The sequence below is a fragment of the Balaenoptera ricei genome, chromosome 14 (assembly GCF_028023285.1).
Source record: "Balaenoptera ricei isolate mBalRic1 chromosome 14, mBalRic1.hap2, whole genome shotgun sequence".
NCBI lineage: Eukaryota > Metazoa > Chordata > Mammalia > Artiodactyla > Balaenopteridae > Balaenoptera > Balaenoptera ricei.
Window position 1 is genome coordinate 67,191,556 of NC_082652.1, and position 19,549 is coordinate 67,211,104.

The 19,549-nt window shown below is 35.2% G+C and overlaps 1 protein-coding gene and 1 pseudogene across 7 annotated transcripts in view; one reads left to right on the top strand and one right to left on the bottom strand.

The window, feature by feature from the left end:
- Window positions 1–1,108: 1,108 nt before the first annotated feature.
- Window positions 1,109–19,549, bottom strand: part of PIAS2 (protein inhibitor of activated STAT 2) — a 94,505-nt gene continuing 76,064 nt past the window's right edge. For 3 of the 7 annotated variants that reach the window (XM_059895200.1, XM_059895202.1, XM_059895203.1), the window contains 3 exons: window positions 11,948–12,087; window positions 7,083–7,120; window positions 1,109–4,383 (listed from right to left, as the gene is read on the bottom strand). In XM_059895200.1, the coding sequence (XP_059751183.1) occupies window positions 4,201–4,383; window positions 7,083–7,120; window positions 11,948–12,087 (361 nt within the window). In that variant the 3' untranslated portion in view covers window positions 1,109–4,200. Of the gene's footprint in view, window positions 4,384–7,082; window positions 7,121–9,851; window positions 9,951–11,947; window positions 12,088–19,549 lie in introns of those variants that run through there. The other 4 variants (XM_059895206.1, XM_059895201.1, XM_059895204.1 and 1 more) reach the window with 4 other exon arrangements.
- LOC132348054 (small ribosomal subunit protein eS25-like) lies at window positions 13,131–13,464 on the top strand (annotated as a pseudogene).

Genomic DNA, 19,549 nt, shown 5'->3' on the forward strand with positions numbered 1-19,549 from the left:
GTAAAACTATGAATAAAATCATTTGGATATCCTTATGTAGGTGTTTCTGGAACATATCAGATACATATATTTGAAACTGAGACATCCCAGGAAAGTCTCTGCCCATTATCTCCAAATCAGTTACCCCAGCTCACCAAGGTCAGAAGGTGGAGGGTCTTAATGCAGATGTCTGCATAGAGTTAAATAGCATATATTCTTGGAAAATATGGTTAGACAGTTCTTCTCATACCAAATGGTTACAGTATAACTTAGTAAAACCACTTGGAAAAATGATATGAATCAAAAACTACAAAGTATTTACATCCTTGCCTCAGAAATTCACCTCTAGGAATTTATTCTAAGGAAATCATTTATGCACAAAGACATGAACTGTAACACTGCATCACGAGATGCAACCTAAAATGTCCAACAGGGAAAGGTAACAGGAAGCATGGCACATCCATACAGCATAGTTTTTAATGACATGGAATAATGCCTGTAGATTGAGAAAAAAATCAAGGCACAAATTATACTGAGAATTAATGAGAAACTATGTAAAATCGCAGACAACTAGCAAAAAGACTGGCAAGAAATATGCAAAAATATTAAAGTGCCCTTTTCCCCTTTTCTGTATTGTCTAGATTTCCCGCAATAAGCATGTATCACTAAACATAAATAGAAAAAAAACCATTATTGAGTCAGGCAAGCATTAAAGAATGGGCATTTTTATTTAGCCTAATCTGTTTCTCCTAGGAATTGGAGCGTGGTTCCTAACAACAAAAAAGCGGGGGCTTACAAACCAGTCATTCTTAAAAAAGCAGAGGAAGTATTAAATTCTTTCCACAAGTTTCACCATATTCGTGAAGAACTGCAGCAGAAAAGATGGTGAATCAGGTTCAGACATCAATCACCAACCTAAATGACAACTCCATGCTCCCACAAGACACAGATCCAGGGTCACAAAATACAACGTCAGACCCAAGTTTAAATGGCATACTGCTCTGCATTTTCCAAGATGAAAAAGATTAGGAAAATAAAAGCGTTTACTTGGGGGCGGGGGGGGGGGAGAGATTTTTTTTTTTTTACACCCATTGGGGGCTAGAGAGAAATGAAAGACAAAGCTGAGAACTAATGCTTTATAAAATTCAACTTTACTTAAAAAGACAAAATGTAACAATAAATACTTTTTTGGCAGAAGAAAAGTAGACAACTCGGTTACTAAATGACGGATGTCCAAGACTCGTCTGAAGGCAGAATGGTTCAAAGGTCAGAATCCAAAGTCAGAATAGAATAGTCTCTGTTGAATATCATTCATCTAAAATCCAACATCTTACCTTTCTTCAAATTCTTTAAGTTTCTACCCTAGGGAAACTTGTTTTATACCAAGAGTTATGGATCTCCTTATTTATACTCACACTCTTTCACCAAATCATGATATTTTCATTCTAGCTTTCCTGATTCTACTGTTTTGTTTGGCCTTTGTAATTATTCCATGACAGATGCCAAGAATTTATACCTTCTGGGCAGAAATGGAAACAGAATCCTAAAGCGGCTCACCTAAGGGTCAGAAAGTCAGTGAATGTAAGAAGACCTTAGGCGTGAAGCTACATTCAGCACCCATTACATTGCCACGAGTTACCAAAGCAAGGAAATCCTTTAACATTTCTATGTGAATAAAGATAGAAATACAGGTTGGCTAAGTGTTTGTAAGAGACTAATAACTGCAGTTCCTTTCCTTAAACATAATCACTGGTTGGCTGACATCTAAGTAACAGCTATAGATGACCTCCTCTGAAACTGAATTACACTTGGTTGAGCAGATATCTGGACTAGTAAAAGAAACTGTTACAAAATCAGAGCCTTAGTAAAAAATATTTAGTGACCATTCTAAAAAAAGGACAATGACTTAATAAGCATGCTATTGTCACAGGGCCAAAAGCATAAAGAAAAGTACTCACCTTCAAATATACATACGCAAAAGTCTCAATTTTAAGATTATAAACTTAAAAGTATATTTTAAAAAATGTTAGTCACCTGTATGAGATAAATTAAATATTTATGTAATTCAGTGTAAAGCACCAAAAATGAACAATAAAACTGTTCACATAAAACAGTGAAAAGGAAACAAAGCACAACTATAAAAGCACAGAGGTATCATTTACAAGAACCAAGTAAATAAACTAATTTCTATTAATTTTTTTCATTTACCTGATAAAACTTTGTTGGTTAAATTGGGGAGGGGAGGGTCTCTGAGCATCTAAAGGGTAACAAAGTGATAACAAATATACAGCATTTCTTTATTAACAAATTATACCACACAAATCAGGCTACTTTTTCTATCTGATTACAGAGTTAACAGAACTTGCATCCATATTTAGAGCAGCAACATAAAATTTTACTAGGAAGAAATTCTGTATCTGGACCAATCGACTGTAACGTGGACTAAGAAGGTAAAACTGGCAACTATGATGCAACTACTGCAAGAAGATTCAGGTTCGTCTCCCATGCTTGTAACTCTCCAAAAGGGATAATTCATTAAGGGGATAATGCAGCCAAAGAAGGGATGATGTAGAAAATCACATGAAATTAAATGAGTACAAAAAGAGCACGGGGGGGTGGGCATGAGAACTTGAGAAGGTGTGAAAAACCAAGCAGTAACAAGTCAGCTCCCTGGAGTTGCACCAACCCAGATTGTTCCCTATCCTAACTGAAATTGGTGGACTCTTCATCTGGGCACTTCAGTTTGAGAAATCAGTTAGATTAATCATTTTTAACACAGGTTTATTTTTAAAGTAGATACAGCTTAGGGAGAGAAAGCTAAATATTAGGGAAGTATTAACTCCTTCAGAACTCAAAATTTTGCAGCCAAATGAAAGCAAAGTATAAAATTTGGATAAAAATGTTTCTCTAAGGGTAAAACAGTTTTCTGAGAGATTTTAAAACCAAACACACAGTAAGAGAGTAGTTTTCAAAGTGGGTTTCAGGCCCATCCTCTCCTCTTCAAACCTTTCTTATATTCAAACATTTCTAATTCTGTTTTGTCTTTTGTGGCTTCAGGAAAGATTTCCTTTTAAAAAAAAGGAAAGGGAAATCTGATGCCATCCCCATCCCCTTGCTACTGTTTGTTCTTTAAGTTTGAAAATCACTGCTATGAGAAAAATGAGATCTAAAACATATTTTCTTTGTCAGTGTTACTAAACTGAAAAGTTTCAACACAGATCTGTACATTATCCTGTAAAATAAATGAGCAAAAGAAGTTCTTAGGAAGAAATTAAACTTTGCTATTCCCACCGCCCCTAAATCTGTTCTTCCACTGCCTCCAACCTCTTAATATTTCTAGACAGTGAGAACAAAATTCTAACAAACATTTCAGCCTACACCTTAATCTAAAAACATTTCATCTGACGGCTGCAGAGAATTTTTTTTTGAGAAGGTAAGCCCCCAATTTATAGAAACCTCTAGAATAAGAATGTACGATTACCAAAATAACACACATTACGTCAGGGCAGACTCTGCATAGGGTTTCTTCAACATAATCACTAATAAAGAACAGCCAAATCCCAGAACTTCACTCTGCATTCATCAGCACACAATACCAAAATGTAAACAACAACCAGGGGAAAATGCTTAACACAAAGGCCATTTTTCTTTGATGGAATCAGGGAGAAAAGTGGAACTGCAGGAAGAAAAGTGGAACCCAAGCTTTGGCCACTTATCAAGACTTCATTACTTCAACGAAATAGAACAAATCTCCATGGAAAGGACTCATTCGGCAAACGTAACTTCTTTCCATATATTTTTCCTTCACATCAGATTAAACAAAACTTGTCATTTCAGAATCATTGATTACATCTTTTAATTAGAAAAAAGTTTACTTGAATATTTACATAACTTTATTGCTGTTTATTACAACAAAAAAAATTTTAACTGATTTGTAGAATCCAACCAGTAACATATGAAATTGAAATCCATCTCTCAAGAAGATGCAGTTACAGCTCAATGTATCTGATGCTCAGAGTACAGCATGAATAAGAAAAATCCTCGCATGTCATGTGGTTCTTGCTGCAGTCATCTGTGTTCATCTCTCAGAAGGCAAAAGAGTCCATCTGACACTTCAATAAATATCAAAGTAATTGTTACCAAAAAAATAGCTTCCACGGACCAGAGATCCAAGAAAGAGCAGTTTTAATGAATGATTCCTAGAATCGAGTGAGTCCTCCTTTAGTCCAATGAGATGATGTCAGGAATGTTACTTCCACTGCTGGTTATGACCCCTGTCTCACTCCTGCTGCTGGATGAACTAACATGAGTACTGCTTTCATGGGGGCTGGTGGTGGTGACAGACGTACTGCTTGCTGTTAAGGGTGAGGTGAGACTATCCAAAAACATAGGAGGACAGTACTGCTTGAAACAAACAATGATGCCGATGAGGAAGAGGCTACATCGATTTTAAATATAGAGACTAGAAATTGTTAGATATGCACAAGTGATAGCCACACATTTAAATCTCAGTGGGACTTAAAAATTTCTCAAAACTTCATATCTTTGGATGGAAGGTGGCATGAATTTAACATTTTACATTATTTTGTGAGTGCAGCATATTCCTGCTTGTCTCAAAACTTACAGAATTTGTGACCAAATATGTAGTAGTACAAAAATGTCAACAATAAGTGAAGTTATTTAATACTGAATATTGGCCCCAAAATTATGACTCATACTTAATCTCAAAAAGAATTTGCTCACTAAATGTATTTATACCAGATTTAAAACACACTGTAAAAGGCTAATAAACTTGTTTTTAATGGTGTTAAGAAAAATGCTAATTCAATAACTCTCTCAAAATTTAGTATTACTCAGACCCTTAAGGAATAATGTTAAGACTGATCAGCGGGAAGGCAGCATCTGACTCCTTTGTACATACATGTAACAGTACCTGTGTAATTAGAAGATAGCATACATTCTAATATAGAGACTAATATAGAAACTTGGTAGCTAACTACCACGGGATGCTCAGAAAGAGTTATCTCAGGTACTCACAAAATTTTGGAATAAATCTTAAAGGAAATCTAATCTAATCTAATTTCCTTTGAGATGCTTGCTTGACACCCCCTTCCAACTGTTCAAATTTCTGGTTTCTTTAACATCTTAGTTGCTGATTCCCAAACTAATTCCAACCTGAGTTTAGTACTCTAATATTGACCTGGAGGAACAGAGAGAGACAAGAGCTAAAAGCTTTATTTTATATCACCATAGAATATTTTATGTGAGAGACAACTGCACTGACGAGTGAGATAAGCGAGGTCCAGTATACATTACAAGAGGAGAGGTCCTAAGTCTGTGTTCAGATTGACTGTATGAAAGAAGATCAGTAAGGATATCTGATCAATATTATCAATTCTATATATTATTCAGCCTATCATCAGAGATATTAAGAACAGAAATTTAAAACTGAAGTTGTTTAGGCTACATGATCTTCAAAAAGATCATAAAATGGGAACAACAGCCCCAGGTTTAAGGCTGCCAGTCAGTGGAAGGGCAACAACTAAAATCCAGGGTGCCTTTTAAAAAAGTAACTTATGTTTCGGATGGACAGTTGTCTTGGTTCATCAACAAAACGAATGCCAGGCACAAAGACATTCAAGGGGAGTTCTTAAAGAGCTTCTAAGAACCTCTAAAGAGAGTTGCATTGTCAGGTATTAAACTTCTTTAAAATCAATTTCTAATTTACCACTAAAATTGAGCCAAGAATCTGGAAAAAGCCCAGAAACTTAACATTTTATTTCTACTACCTCTGAGGCAGTTTTTGACCACCTAGGAGTAAAAAGGTACTCTTCTTCATTTGTATAATGAATGCTAGATACTATAGTCCTGCTATCAACAGCCTCTACATCTTGAAATCTTACAATACTCAGGTTACAGCCAATCTAACTCTGTAGCCTTTATGTGTAATTTGAACACATCTGCATAAGGATAACAGGGATTAAGGGGGCAATGTGGAGGTAAAGTAGAACAAATCTAAGGAGTCAAGGAAAACTGAAAGCACAACCTCACCCTTCATTTATTTGGCTTAGCAACAAGTTAGCCTGACACCAAGCATGCTAAATAGCCCTATAAAATCAAAATCCTCTAGGTTCCAAGATCATTTTTTTAAAAAGGATGATTCACATTAAAAACAGTAATACTTTAAGCCTGAAGAATCTATTTCCTAAAAAAACAGATAGATATTTTGCTATAGAATCTACTGATGTAACAAAGTCAACTCAGGGTGAGAAGAAACTCCTCATTCTGTGCCTGTTACCTTGGGCCCAAATTTCCAGTGCTGTTTATGTGATCAAATACAGAGTACTGAACCAGGAAGCTGATACAAGACCTGTGGTTAGCTGATTCTGAGCAGCCTACGAAGCAGTGGATCATGGTTCGTCCTCTATCCCTCCCTACTCTCAACACTTCTCTCAAAGTCTCTTTCTCTGTTTTGCTTTTCCCTTCAGCTTTTCCCATGCCTTTTCCTCCTCTGCTCTGCCTCTGCTATAATAAGCCTTATCAGTGGAGTCCACGCTCATTGCAAGGTCTTCATGTTGGGATGCTGGGATACTAGAGTTTCTTATCTCTGACAAAGAAAACAGGAATGACTGGTTTATAGCAAGTTTAGATTAGGGAATCTCCAAAGTCTGAATCTGGTTGCCTTTAAAGACAAGGAAGAATCAAGCTAATGATTCAGTCTGTTTAATCAGCTTCAGCTATTTTCTATGTATAGAGCAAGTGTTTTACAACTTATCTCTATAAGGTTTTAACTTCCAGTCATCTAGCACTGCTTCCCCTCATTTTAATCACTCAAATGCTCGTAAGAAATGCCAACTGATTATATTAAACGAAATAAAATATAATTTAAAATTCCAGTATTAAAGGCCAAAATATCATAAACTGAGAACTAGCAACTTCATCCCTCCAAGTAAAATTGTGAAATATTTATATAGTACTTCCTTTCCATCAATTTAAGTAACTGAGAGTTGACTGTCCTGATTTTATGCAACTGGTCATTTTTAGTTAGTATGACACAACCAACAATCAAATACAAATTAGTTGCTTAAATTCAGGATACATACCTGGGGATCAACTGGAATAAGGGAAAGAAAATCCAAACCTAAAACAAAAATGTTCTGTTAATAGTTGTCTCATATGTTGGAGACAAGAATTATTTCCCTAAATCATTTTTTATTTACCTTAAGTCATAAAACATTTGGGTTAAGGTCTTACCATTCTGCCATAGGGAAGGTCTATACCACGATCAGGATATTTCAGGATATTTATGTGGATAAAACCCAAAAATGAACATATTTCCTAACAAAACAACTAGAAAAACTGCCTCCCAGAGACTTAAAGGGGGCAGTCCAAAATTTTTCAGATAAATAGGACTAGTCAAAGCAAACTTTCCCCCTTTATCACTTAGCAGAATGAGAGGCAATAAAATGAAAAGATGATGATCTGGATTCGGACCATTAAAAAAACATACTTAAGACTCTTAAGATACTTCACATTTATTTTTTTAGAAATACACCACACTGAGCTTCATCTAAAATATCACTTCTTAGACAGATAAATGTCTATTTCATGGACAGCTCTCTGTTCCCCTGTTCCCACAACAAGAGTAGTAGTACACAGTTCAACGTGCTGCACAAAGCAAGCACTTGCTAACTGCTGCTCACTAACAAGCTAAATCTTACCAAGGTGTGCTGGGTTATAAGCTAATGCAGTTTTCTAAACCAAAGCTTTGGGATTCTCCAATTATGCTTTAGAAATAGAAATGTGGTAAAAGGTTGCCCAGTAATACCATTTTGAAATATTAAAGTTATAACAATAAATAATAAAAAATTTCAGGTCTGAAAAATCTAGCAATAAACTTCAAGGTCAGTCCCCATAGACCTCTGTTAGACTAAATTTCAAAACATTAAAAAAAAAAAATCACATACTAGGTGTAGGTTACTAAGAGAGGCCAATTTCTATTCACTCTATGAATTTTTATATGCTGGTATTCAATGTCACCTCAAGTATAATAATCATACAGAGTGTACTCTAATACTAGACTGTTACTCTAAAGAGAGAATATTAGTGGGAAATGATATTTAAAATATTTAATAACCAGTATGAATAATTTATAAATCAAAATGTTAAAGTATATTTATTCCCTTATAATCTCTAAATAAGGGTATGATAAAAATACTTTTCGGGTAATACAAGCTGTAGCACCAATCATTTGAAAGAAGTCATTTAATTTCTAAAGCATTTTTGAAAACTGCTGATATTTTTCATTTCATATGCCTATCACTAGCTATATGATACAGCAAGGTTTGAGCAGACACTGGAATCACAACAAACTTTTCCAAGGAGTTTCCCATTAAATTGATACTAAGTAGGTGACATATCTCAATAAGCAAAGAGTTTCTCTTCACACTAATGATACTGTCCAGTACATCCTCTCTCTGCTTCAGCTGAACAGTAATTCAAAATTTGTCTAGCCCTTATAATACCTTCTGAGAGTTTTATACATTCAACATTTCTATTATGGACTACGTCACAAAGAGTTTATTTGCATATCATTTAATTGGCTTAATTTTATTAATTTTGTTTTGCTTCAAATGGTATATAACATTATTTATATAATAACTTCTGCTTTTAAAAGCTTAATTTCAAATATTCACTTTTAATGTTTGTTGAATCACTCAGTCCATTTGAATAACGAAATTCCTTTATAAAGCTACAGAAAGTATTGCTATTTCTGTTGGAATATTGTGTATTGAAGCCAAATCACTCAAAATGCTCCTTTTCTAAATGTTTATTCCCATTTCATAACTTCAGTTTAAATAAATACACAGGCTTGATATAATTTTCAAGCTGTTTTTGCAGTTCTAGCACTGGAGACTGCCCATCGAGGTGCTATGTGTCTCCGTATTTTCATTATTTCAATTCCCATCTCTTCAGATGTACTGCAATTCTCTTTGATGATTATTTCATGTGTGCTCGTAGATATATAGTCTATTGATAAAACATTTTAAGAGATTTGTTTGATCTATATCTTTTGATACCTTATCCAGGGATAATTGAATATGGTAATTTATACAATGCCATAATAAAATGTCTAGAAATTTTTCTGAAATTTTGGTTGAAACCCATTGTCTCCCTAGCATTATACAGATGCTGTCTACACAAAATTCAATAATGTTTTTAATGTAAATATTTCTCACTGAAACCATTCTTCTCAAATAGTAACACTGAAGTTCGATATAGTATTTCAGATGTTATTCCTATTAAAAAATGATTATCAACAATGTCTTGCAATTCTACTTTGTAAGTACAGACTATTAAAACTTACATGAAATAGATGAAGTTTCATGAACAGTGATTAAACGTTATTGCCTTATTTTGTAAGTTTAGTAAAATGCTGTTTTCTTATTTCACCATAAGTTTGAACTGCAATGATATGTTGTACGGATATGTTGTATTTTTAGGCCCTCCTAAGTATTTCACACGTTGAAAATGCTCAATTATCTTTAACTAAAAAGCAGGTAGTGTTAAAAATTCTGATGGTACATTCTAAATGCGTTTGTCAATACTGATAAAATTGTTGTTTTAGATTTTAAATGCTTCTTCATGTGAAACTGACTCTGTATGTCTTATTAATAACAACACATTCTCCTTACTTGAGCCATGAACTTTAACAAAACATAACTCCTAAATGATTAAATATGTAAATGTTTAGCACTTTCAAATTTTAATGATACAACTTTTGAGCACTATTCCCACCTGACAAATATGGCACTAGCAATAATAAGGCAGTCATATTTTTTCATGAAATAATCAAGCTGTTTTCCATTCCATAAATACAAATTATGTTTTATTTTGCATTCACTGTTGCACAGTATCAGAAGATGCTCCAAGCTGCAGTTCATTATTAATATCATTTCTTCTTTGTTCTCCTGCAGATTCAGAAGATTCATGTTTATGACGTTTAAAAGGAATGTTAAGAAATGTATTAAAAGTTTGTCATCTCTCTATTCTTGGTGTTCTATTTAATATTTTATTATAAATTATTAAACTTATAAATATCAAAACTGTACAGTACTAATTACATAAAAATTATGCACAAAAAATCCCCAAAGTAATTACTAATTACAAAAGAGCATATTAACAGTAAAACCAAAGTAAAAACTAAACTATTTAGATGTAGTAACTGCTACATAATTCATAGATGATGGTAAACTGGTAACTCTTCTAAAGTACAACAGTTCCTATTCTATTCTGTTTATCAACTGATAAGAAAGCCTTTCAACATTTTAATAATCAGTATCACTATATTGGCTTATATTGTCTAAATATCGGCCCTGGATATTAGTCTTAGTTCCTTAATGTCAGCTTGAAATGCATTTTATGAAATACACAGTTAACATATTTTACTGTTTTTCTCAAATCTGTACATTTTATAAAGTAAATAGGCTGACTTTATGCCCAAATTTTGAAATAATATAAATTCCCTGAAATTAAAAATTCATCCAAACTCACATAATTCAAAAACTAACAGGGCAAGTGATTTGTACAATGTACCTGTTCTATTGCTAAATGGCCAGAGTCACTTAGTAAAAACAGAGAACGTTCATTATCTTTTTTCAGGATTTTTAATTCAAGATCTTTAGGAAACAAATCCTTCTGGAATGCTTGTTTGTAACACATACTAAGATGACATGTGGACACTCTTCAACTTCATTTGAAACTAGCCACAGTTAAAGCAAAACATGGCAGTAAGGAATTAAGACTCTCTGACTTTCCATCTTTCTTAGGACCATGAAACCTCACCTATAACTCAGCATCAAGCTTTGTATCAACAAATACTCTATAACTGGTGCTAGCTGGGTTTACAAACAATTTTTTAAAATACCAATTCCCAAAGTACATGTGGAGTAAACACACTTAAGAAGCAAAAGGTACTTAACATTTTTTTTGATGGATACTATTTTTAGTCTACTCTTTTCCATTAAATTTTATTCAAACTGAATAAATGCTGAACAAATTTCAAGTGACAAAATTACACTGGGGCAGAGTACACACTATCAACTTTTTCAACAACACAAACTTTGCCCAATAGAATATACACTGTGCTTAAAATAAAGACCTTACTAAGAGGGGCAAGAAGAATAAATCGTAGGTCAAAATTAATTTCCTAAATCCAGAAAATTAATAACAGGAAGAGGTGACTGTATTCCACTAAAAGGGCCCTTCAGAGAGAAGGGAAGTCATGAATTTAAGAGTCACTGGTACTAACTTGCTCAAATTTGATCGACCAAAAAATGTCTGCAAAAACAATGGCTATGTAGGGAGGGAAAAAGAGGGAGGGAGGAAAAAGCTTTAATTTTGTAATATGGTCTTGGTTGCATACATCTTGGTACTAAGGTAATTCAAGCAGCCTTGAAGCTTTTAACTGTTAACATACATATAAAAGATATCCCTCAATATTAAGCAGAGTTCTAGGGAAACAGCAGGTAGATCCTATTTTTACAGGGTAAAGTTGGTAGGCAACACTGACCTCACAGTACACCAGTATATTCTGAAGTTGTGATGGGATACCAAGAAGTGATGGGCTACTGAAAAAAGTATGAGAAAACATCCTCCCTAACCTGTGAAGCTTCCATGATAAACCAAGAAAGAGTCTCCGAGTACAAATTCTCTATGAGGAAGAATAAATTCTGTAAAATTTTCCTACTGTATTTCCTCTCATCAAAATCTACAGATTGCTCTGTAGTTAAAAGGATAGGAACTGAATGTGATATATTTAAAACAGATACTACTTTTACAGGAAGCCTTTCCTTAGCAATTTCCTTAGCATTTCTATTTAAGATATTTAAATTATATTTGCTCCACAGATTAAGATAAAAAATAAATGGTAAAACTTGATAAAAAAACAAAACAACTCTTCACATACCTGGCAAATCTGATGACATGCTTGATATTGGCGTGTGGTGGAATGGTACTGAGTAGTCTGTTAATGAAGGCGGAATAGCAGCAGGATCAACCGAAGTCACACTGGGCACCCTTACAGAAGATGGCTGATACATGAGAACCCTGTTTTAAATAGCATGGGAAATTACAAACAATCTGGCTGTTAGTTCACAGGAGAGAAGGGCTGTACCACTGGGCATTGTCAGTCGTAAGTTCACTAAGTTTCCAAACAACTATATGGCAGCTACTCACTACACAGTACTCCACTCACTCTCCTCTTTCATAACAGTCTTCACTTTAACATGAACATATGTTGGCTCTCAACAGCAGCTGTGACATAAGAGCAAGGTGGCATTAAAACATAATGGACAGTGCTGGAGCAATACATAAAACTTTGATCCACAAACAGGAATATACTCTACATAATGATTTTATTAATGTATGTGTAGCATGTATGTGAATATTAGTAATTTTATATATAAAGAAATTTAGAAATAAAATAGAAGACTCCTAAGATTTGATTAAAATTAGGGTACCTTTATGAGTGAAGCTTATACTTACTATAGCTCAAGCATGATTTCTTCCATTCTAAAGGGAATTGTATTAATTATTAGCGATCTTATCTGGGAATCACCCGAGCAAAGATAGCCAGTCCTAAAGCCAGCCAGCCTGATGACAACAGGCAGCAATCAGAAATCAGAATAAGACAACTACTCAGGATTTAAGACATAATATCCAGAAATAAAAACACTGGCTACCATGATACCATCTACTCTTCCAAGAGGGCTTATGACTTTGAAATTCGCTGTTCATGCTACGAAAAACACAAATTAAATACACTTAAGATACACTTTATTACTGGTATTTATACATGTATGTATACACACTATATATATAATAATAATAACTTTATAATTTTAAGAAGCAGTATAGTTAAACATATTTTTGAAAAAGTTCAGGAAAAAAGAGAGATGATTTTGCATTCTTCCTACTTAACCTTCATTTTATCTTAGTCCAGGGTAAACAATTAGAAGTTCTCAAGAAAACACCTTGAATATATACAAGAAACTAAGCAATGTTACGGACCCTCTGGCTGATGGTGGCCATCTTTTTGTCCAGCACCTTAGTGAGGCTGCAGTGGTAGCACCTGCTCTCCGAGCTCTGCGATGCCACACAAGGATGACAAGAAAAAGATACATGTCGGAAAGTTAGCCAAGAAAGACAAAGACCAAAGGCAAAACGTGGGACAAGCTCAATAACCTAGTCTTGTTTGACAAAGCCACATAAGACAAACTCTGTAAGGAAGTTCCTGACTATAAGCTTAAAACCCCAGCTGTTGTCTCTGAGAGACTGAAGATTCACAGTTCCCTGGCCAGGGCAGACCTTCAGGAGCTGCTTAGTAAAGGACCCATTAAACCGGTTTCAAAGCACAGAGTTCAAATAATTTATACCAGAAACACCAAAGGTGGAGATGCCCCAGCTGCCAGTAAAGATGCATAAACAGGTCCCACCACTGTACATTTTGAAAAATAAAACTCTACTAAACTAAAAAAAAAAAAAGGAGGGTGGGGGACAGGGACACAGGGACATTAGGACATTAAGGTCAGCATTCCAAAGCGCTGCCAGTAAATTACTGTGAGCTTAATGAGAGAGGCACAGAGCTCTGCAGCTGGAAGGGACCACTACAAAGATGAAGCACAACTGACAGAAAGAGTACAACCATCAAAGTTAGACTGAGATGACAAGTAGGACCTCTAGATGTCCTTTCCCTTGGTTGAAACTTCCTGTTATTGCTCAGATTATTAAATACTAGTAATAAGAAATGATGACATATTTGCATGACATTCTTCATACTCTAAACAACTGACAAAACTATTTCATAACCTCAATTAAAAATCTCAAACCACTTAAATAATCACCACCTATTTAGACACTGGAGTCCCTCTAAAACCAGTTTGCATTATAACATGAGGCTCTTGTCTAGCTGTTATTCTGTACTATTTGTCAAAAATACAGATGTTGTTGGAAAGGAGGAAAATGAAGTCCTCTTGAGAGGACACACATGGCTGTGCTGGCAACTGCTAGTCTCAGAGAAGCAAATAAATAACATAGGTCAGAGTTCAGGAATCTTAAACTGATCCATTTGGGAGGCAAAGGAAATATAACATGCTTGAGACGGTAACATAAGCCTCGTATTTCACAACACATTTTCCAGATGTAGATGAAGATGGACAAAAAGAGCAACCTGCCTCGGTTAGAATCGGAAGGTTTCTTGGCCTCCAGTGTTACCTGTCAACCTAAAACCACAAAGGTAGACTCCAGAGGGGGAAAGAGAAAACCTGAGATGAACTCAAGTACGTATGTTATATTAAAGCACATCTTTTTCTGGAGGTTTGAAGACACTGGTCCTCTACAATGATGAAAGTAGAACAGAAAATCACCAAAAGTGTTTTCAAATTACAAATGATCCTACCTCCCACACAGGAATGTGTACCAGAAATTGTGGGATGGGGTATGGGGATAAGAAGGAAAAAGACAGGGACTTCCCTGGTGGCGCAGTGGTTAAGAATCCGCCTGCCAATGCAGAGGACACGGGTTCGAGCCCTGGTCCGGGAAGATCCCACATGCTGCGGAGCAGCTAAGCTCATGCACCACAACTACTCAGCCTGCACTCTAGAGCCCGCGAGACACAACTACTGAAGCCCGCGTGCCTAGAGCCCATGCTCCGCAACAAGAGAAGCCACCACAGTGAGAAGCCCTCGCACCACAACGAAGAGTAGCCCCCGCTCACCGCAACTAGAGAAAGCCTGCGTGCAGCAACCAACACCCAACACAGCCATGAATGAATGAATGAATGAATGGAGACACTGGTATATGTTAGTACTAAGGAGGGGGTTTAAAAAGTGGCTCTGATTATTCTGGTTGTTTCACAGTATTAATATATCTTAATCATATACATATTTTTTAAGATGCAAGCTTTTGAAGAAGACCTATATATATATATGTGCGTGTGTGTGTGTATATACATATATATGTATGTGTGTGCATATATATATACACATATACAATATACACACATACATATGATTTCATTTATTTTAAAAAGTTCCTACTTAAAGGTACATTTAATCTGTCACTTTTTCTCTGACACTGAAAGAAACGAAAAGAAAAATTTCAAGTTTACAAGAAAAAGACAATGGCTGCCTTTCTCTTGCTCCCTCTTCTCTTCTTTTGATATCTCACACTGGAGATTGTCTTTTGTCCTGATCCTGAACTGACCTTTCAACCTGGATCAGATTTATAGAAAACAACAATAAAACTCATTTTCCTACCCTGGCCCCTTTATTTCCATCTGTAGATGAGTAAGGTCAATGTCCCAATGCACATGTCACCACAGTAACTCTTAACCACTGCATATCTTCTGTTCTCATAACATGAAACTTTGAGTGATTAAATAACTATTCCTTGTTTCTCCAATACAAAATGCTGTCACAACACATGAAAATGTCACAATCCACTGACAGTACAAATTATTAAATCAACATCTAAAATCTCAGCAAACATCAAACTATTTAGTGTAGGTTAATTCCTATTACCTGAACCTTGTAACCATTAATACAAATTCAACTTTATATAGAATGGGAGAAATTCGTCGTTTGTTAGGATTATCAAATTACCTACTGGTAGAAAGATTTTTGTTTTAATCAGAATCTTCACAAAGACCACATTCAGAAAGGTAAATGGTTCTAATGCCTATGCAAAAAAAGATGTATTTATAGATACGGAATAACAGGAACCATGGAGAAATGTAAATGGCTGTGTCTGGTGGAACTGTGGGTATGTGATGCTATAAAATCATAAAAACATTTTTTAAAACTTTTAATATTTGTTACTCCCTCCTCACAGGATAGGCAAATACACACACAGGCTTTATGTGTACAATATGTATGTGCACATATATAAATTTTTATAGCTGTATCCATAATATTACAGCACAAAGGTAAACTGCTGGCATGTTGCTAGACAGCAAATATTAGTATTCTAGACTGTGTACTAGATCACTGAATTCATCATACTTGGCCCCAACTCACATGTCTGAAAATTCAATAACTTGAATTTTTATCCATAAACCTGAAATTCACTGGGTGCTCCCACTTTATGATCATAAAAATATTTTAAAAGATTCAATTTTGCTAATGATTCTTAATCTATTTCTAATCTTTGTTTCCTGTCTTTAGAATACCTCCGCATTAATGACAAAGCAGTCATTCAATTTCCCAGGCATGGGGTAGGGACATAATATTTAAAATTATCTTTTAATTTAGAAAAATCGCAGAGGTTTTCTAAAAGTCTTAGATTAAGGTGCCAATTTCTTCTGACAGGCTATGCAGGGAAAGAGGTTAGAAGAATTACCATCAAAGTGTTAACAGAATGCTTTTTATTTCTTGACGCTTTGAAAAATTGTTTATAAGAATAATTTTTTTCAAAAACAATACCTCTTAAAAAATAACTGCTCACCTGAATTTTAGACTGTAACTTAAAGTAAGTTTTCCTGTTTTTCCTCTATTTCCCATTTGCTTACTATCATTGACCAGGAAGTCCTATGATAAACTTACACCTCAGAGAAAATTTCTAGATGCTGACACAAAAGAGAGGATATGAACAGAACGACCAGGAACAAAACCCAGGAAAAAAAAATGTAAGAGTTGCAAGGGATTACAGAGGTGATATAACCATAGCATGAGTCTCCACTGTGACACCTGGACAGGTGGCATCCAGTCTTCCTTAACACAGAAAATGTGATTTTAGCACAAAACATCAACTTTCTTAGTGTTCAGAAAACTCCAACGGGAAGTTTTTCCATGTATCTTTCCTCCATTGGACTTAGATCTGCCAAATGTTATAACACAGAATAAACTCAACCCAGTTCATCAATGACTCCCGTTCAAGAACTACAAGATAACTATAACATATTCTCTTCTCCTGGCTTAACAGCTTCAATCCTTAGACCCATTCATCCATCAGGCTATGTTTCCACTATTCACCATCCTGTTTCCCTCCTCTGGCTGCTCTCATTAATACCCTTCTTGATGACAGCCCTGACTAAAATGGTCTAAGTGAAAGTTTTCTAGCCTAAAATGGAACAAAACTGGCACGCGTATGTATCTTGGACACTGCTTCGTTTATTAATGCAGTCTAAGAACAAATCAGCTCAAGTGGTGAACCCTTCAAACCATTAAGTGAATTCTGACATTTCAGAGAGTTTCTATCAGGAATGGCCATTAATTTATGGAATGCCACCATCTATTAAAATGACTATATACAGTCATCCCTTGGTATCTACAGGGAATTGGTTCCAAGGACTCTCCCACCCCCCACAGATACCAAAACTCATGGATGCTCAAATCCCTTATATAAAATGGTATAGTACTTGCATATCCTCCCATATACTTTAAATCATCTCTAGATTACCTTATAATACCTAATACAATGTAAATGCTATGTAAATAGTTGCTTGCAGCAAAGAGCAAATTTTGCTTTTTGGAACTTAAAAAAAACTTTTCCCCAAGTATTTGTGATGATCCATGGTTGCCTGAATCCATGGATATAGAGGGCTGACTTGTCCTATGACAAGATCCATTTTATCAATGTATTTCCTAATAGTAAAGCATTCTTAGATAAACCCTACTTGGTGGTAATGGATGCCATTTTAATATATTATTAAATAATTTACTAAGACTGAATTCAGAATTTTCACTGAACTTCCTAATGTGAGCCTGTTTCATAATGGGTTCTTCTCTTCTGGCTGTTAATGCGTAAGTCTAGTTTGGTTATTAAGAGTTATGTCAACTTTGTGGAATGAGCTGGGAAGCTGCAATTTACAGACATTTTAAACCAAAATTTTCATGTATTGCTGGTTTAGTCAAAAATTTCTACCTTATACTCACAATGTTAGTTTTTATTTTCTTTTTAACTTCCATGAGGAGACTTACATCTATCTCTACGGTAGGTGTGAACTGCCCTGATTCCTGATGTTCAAGTCATTTCAGATTGTCATTTCATTTCAGATTGTCACCCAATGTACATGCCACTCCTCCAGTTCTGAGTCCTCAAGTATTGGTAAAAATGTGCTAAAGGACACATAGATGGTAGACCCTTATGGCGAGCCACCAGAGACACCCTCTACGATCACAGTAACTCATGAGTCCATATCACTACGCACAACCCTTCAACCTGCCAGGAACCCATCTAACTATAATACTGTGCAACGTATGTTTTTCCAACATATTCTAAAGGGTTTCATTAGAGAGTAAAATCTGGAAATACCACATCTAAGTATTCATTCCCATGGTTCTCCACTTCAGTAAACATTTCAAAATTACATTTTCATTTTTTATTATTTAAATTCTAGAAATGCCAAGCAAATTGTCTGAAAGGAACAATAAATGATCAGCATCCCCCCAAAAACATCCCACTTGAAATACTTATTTCGTTTTCTGTTCCACTAAAAAAACAAACAAACAAAGAACACCCTTACTGTGATGTGTAAATCACATCTGGAAATATAAGCATTTTAACAGTGAAGAAGGCAGCACAAAAAGTTTAATTCTCCTGGTTTCAAAAGTAACTATAAAAAAAGAATGTTTCAAAAGTGCACCGAGAATATAACTCCACTTGTATAAAATGTCTAGAAAAGGCAAATTTATAGAGATAAAAAGAAGATCAATGGTTGCCTAGATTTGGGGTGTGCATCAGGATTAACTGCAAAAGAACATGACAGACGTTTACTGGCTGTTGAGTATATTCTACAACTGAATTGTGATGATGACTATACAACTCTATGAATTTACTAAAATCACTGAACTGTGCAATTGAATACTTAAGATGGGAGAATTTTATGGTATATAAATTATATCCCAATAAAGCTATTAGAGAAAAGAAGTGCTATGAGAGGCCAAAAGATAAGGCTGGCATACCCAAGTTTGAAACAATATGCTCATGGATGTCAAGAGAACCCGCTGCTACTTTCCTGCAGGTTCCAAAATCTCTAAGAAGCACCTATTGCTAAATACTCAAACCTGTCACTCACTATATGTCAGCAACAGCTTCTGCCAGATGACTCATAAATAAATGCTAGACTGCATTTACTAGCCCATATTTAGCCCTGGAGAGAGTGAGAAGGGAAGGCAATCAGTTTTTTACTGAGACAATGACCATGTGGCTGACACTGAGGCTGAGCTCTTTCATTATCTTATTGAAACCTGAATTTAATCTTATGAGGTAGGCATTATTTAACCCCATCTTACAGAACAGGAAAAGGAGGCTCAAACAAGTTAAATATTTCATCTAAGATCACAGAATGAGTAAGCAATGGTGTCAAAATTGGAACCCACACTTGTCAGATTCCTAATTCCACACACTCGGCTTCCTCATGTTGGTCTGTGATGCCAAATTTACTCCTTCCAAATAGATTCAAGAAAACAACAAAAAGTATCAAATATGAAATAAATATTTAGACATGAGAAGATTTCAACTCTTACTTCCCAAAGATGGGAATATATTCTTCATCAAAATTTGCTTTCCT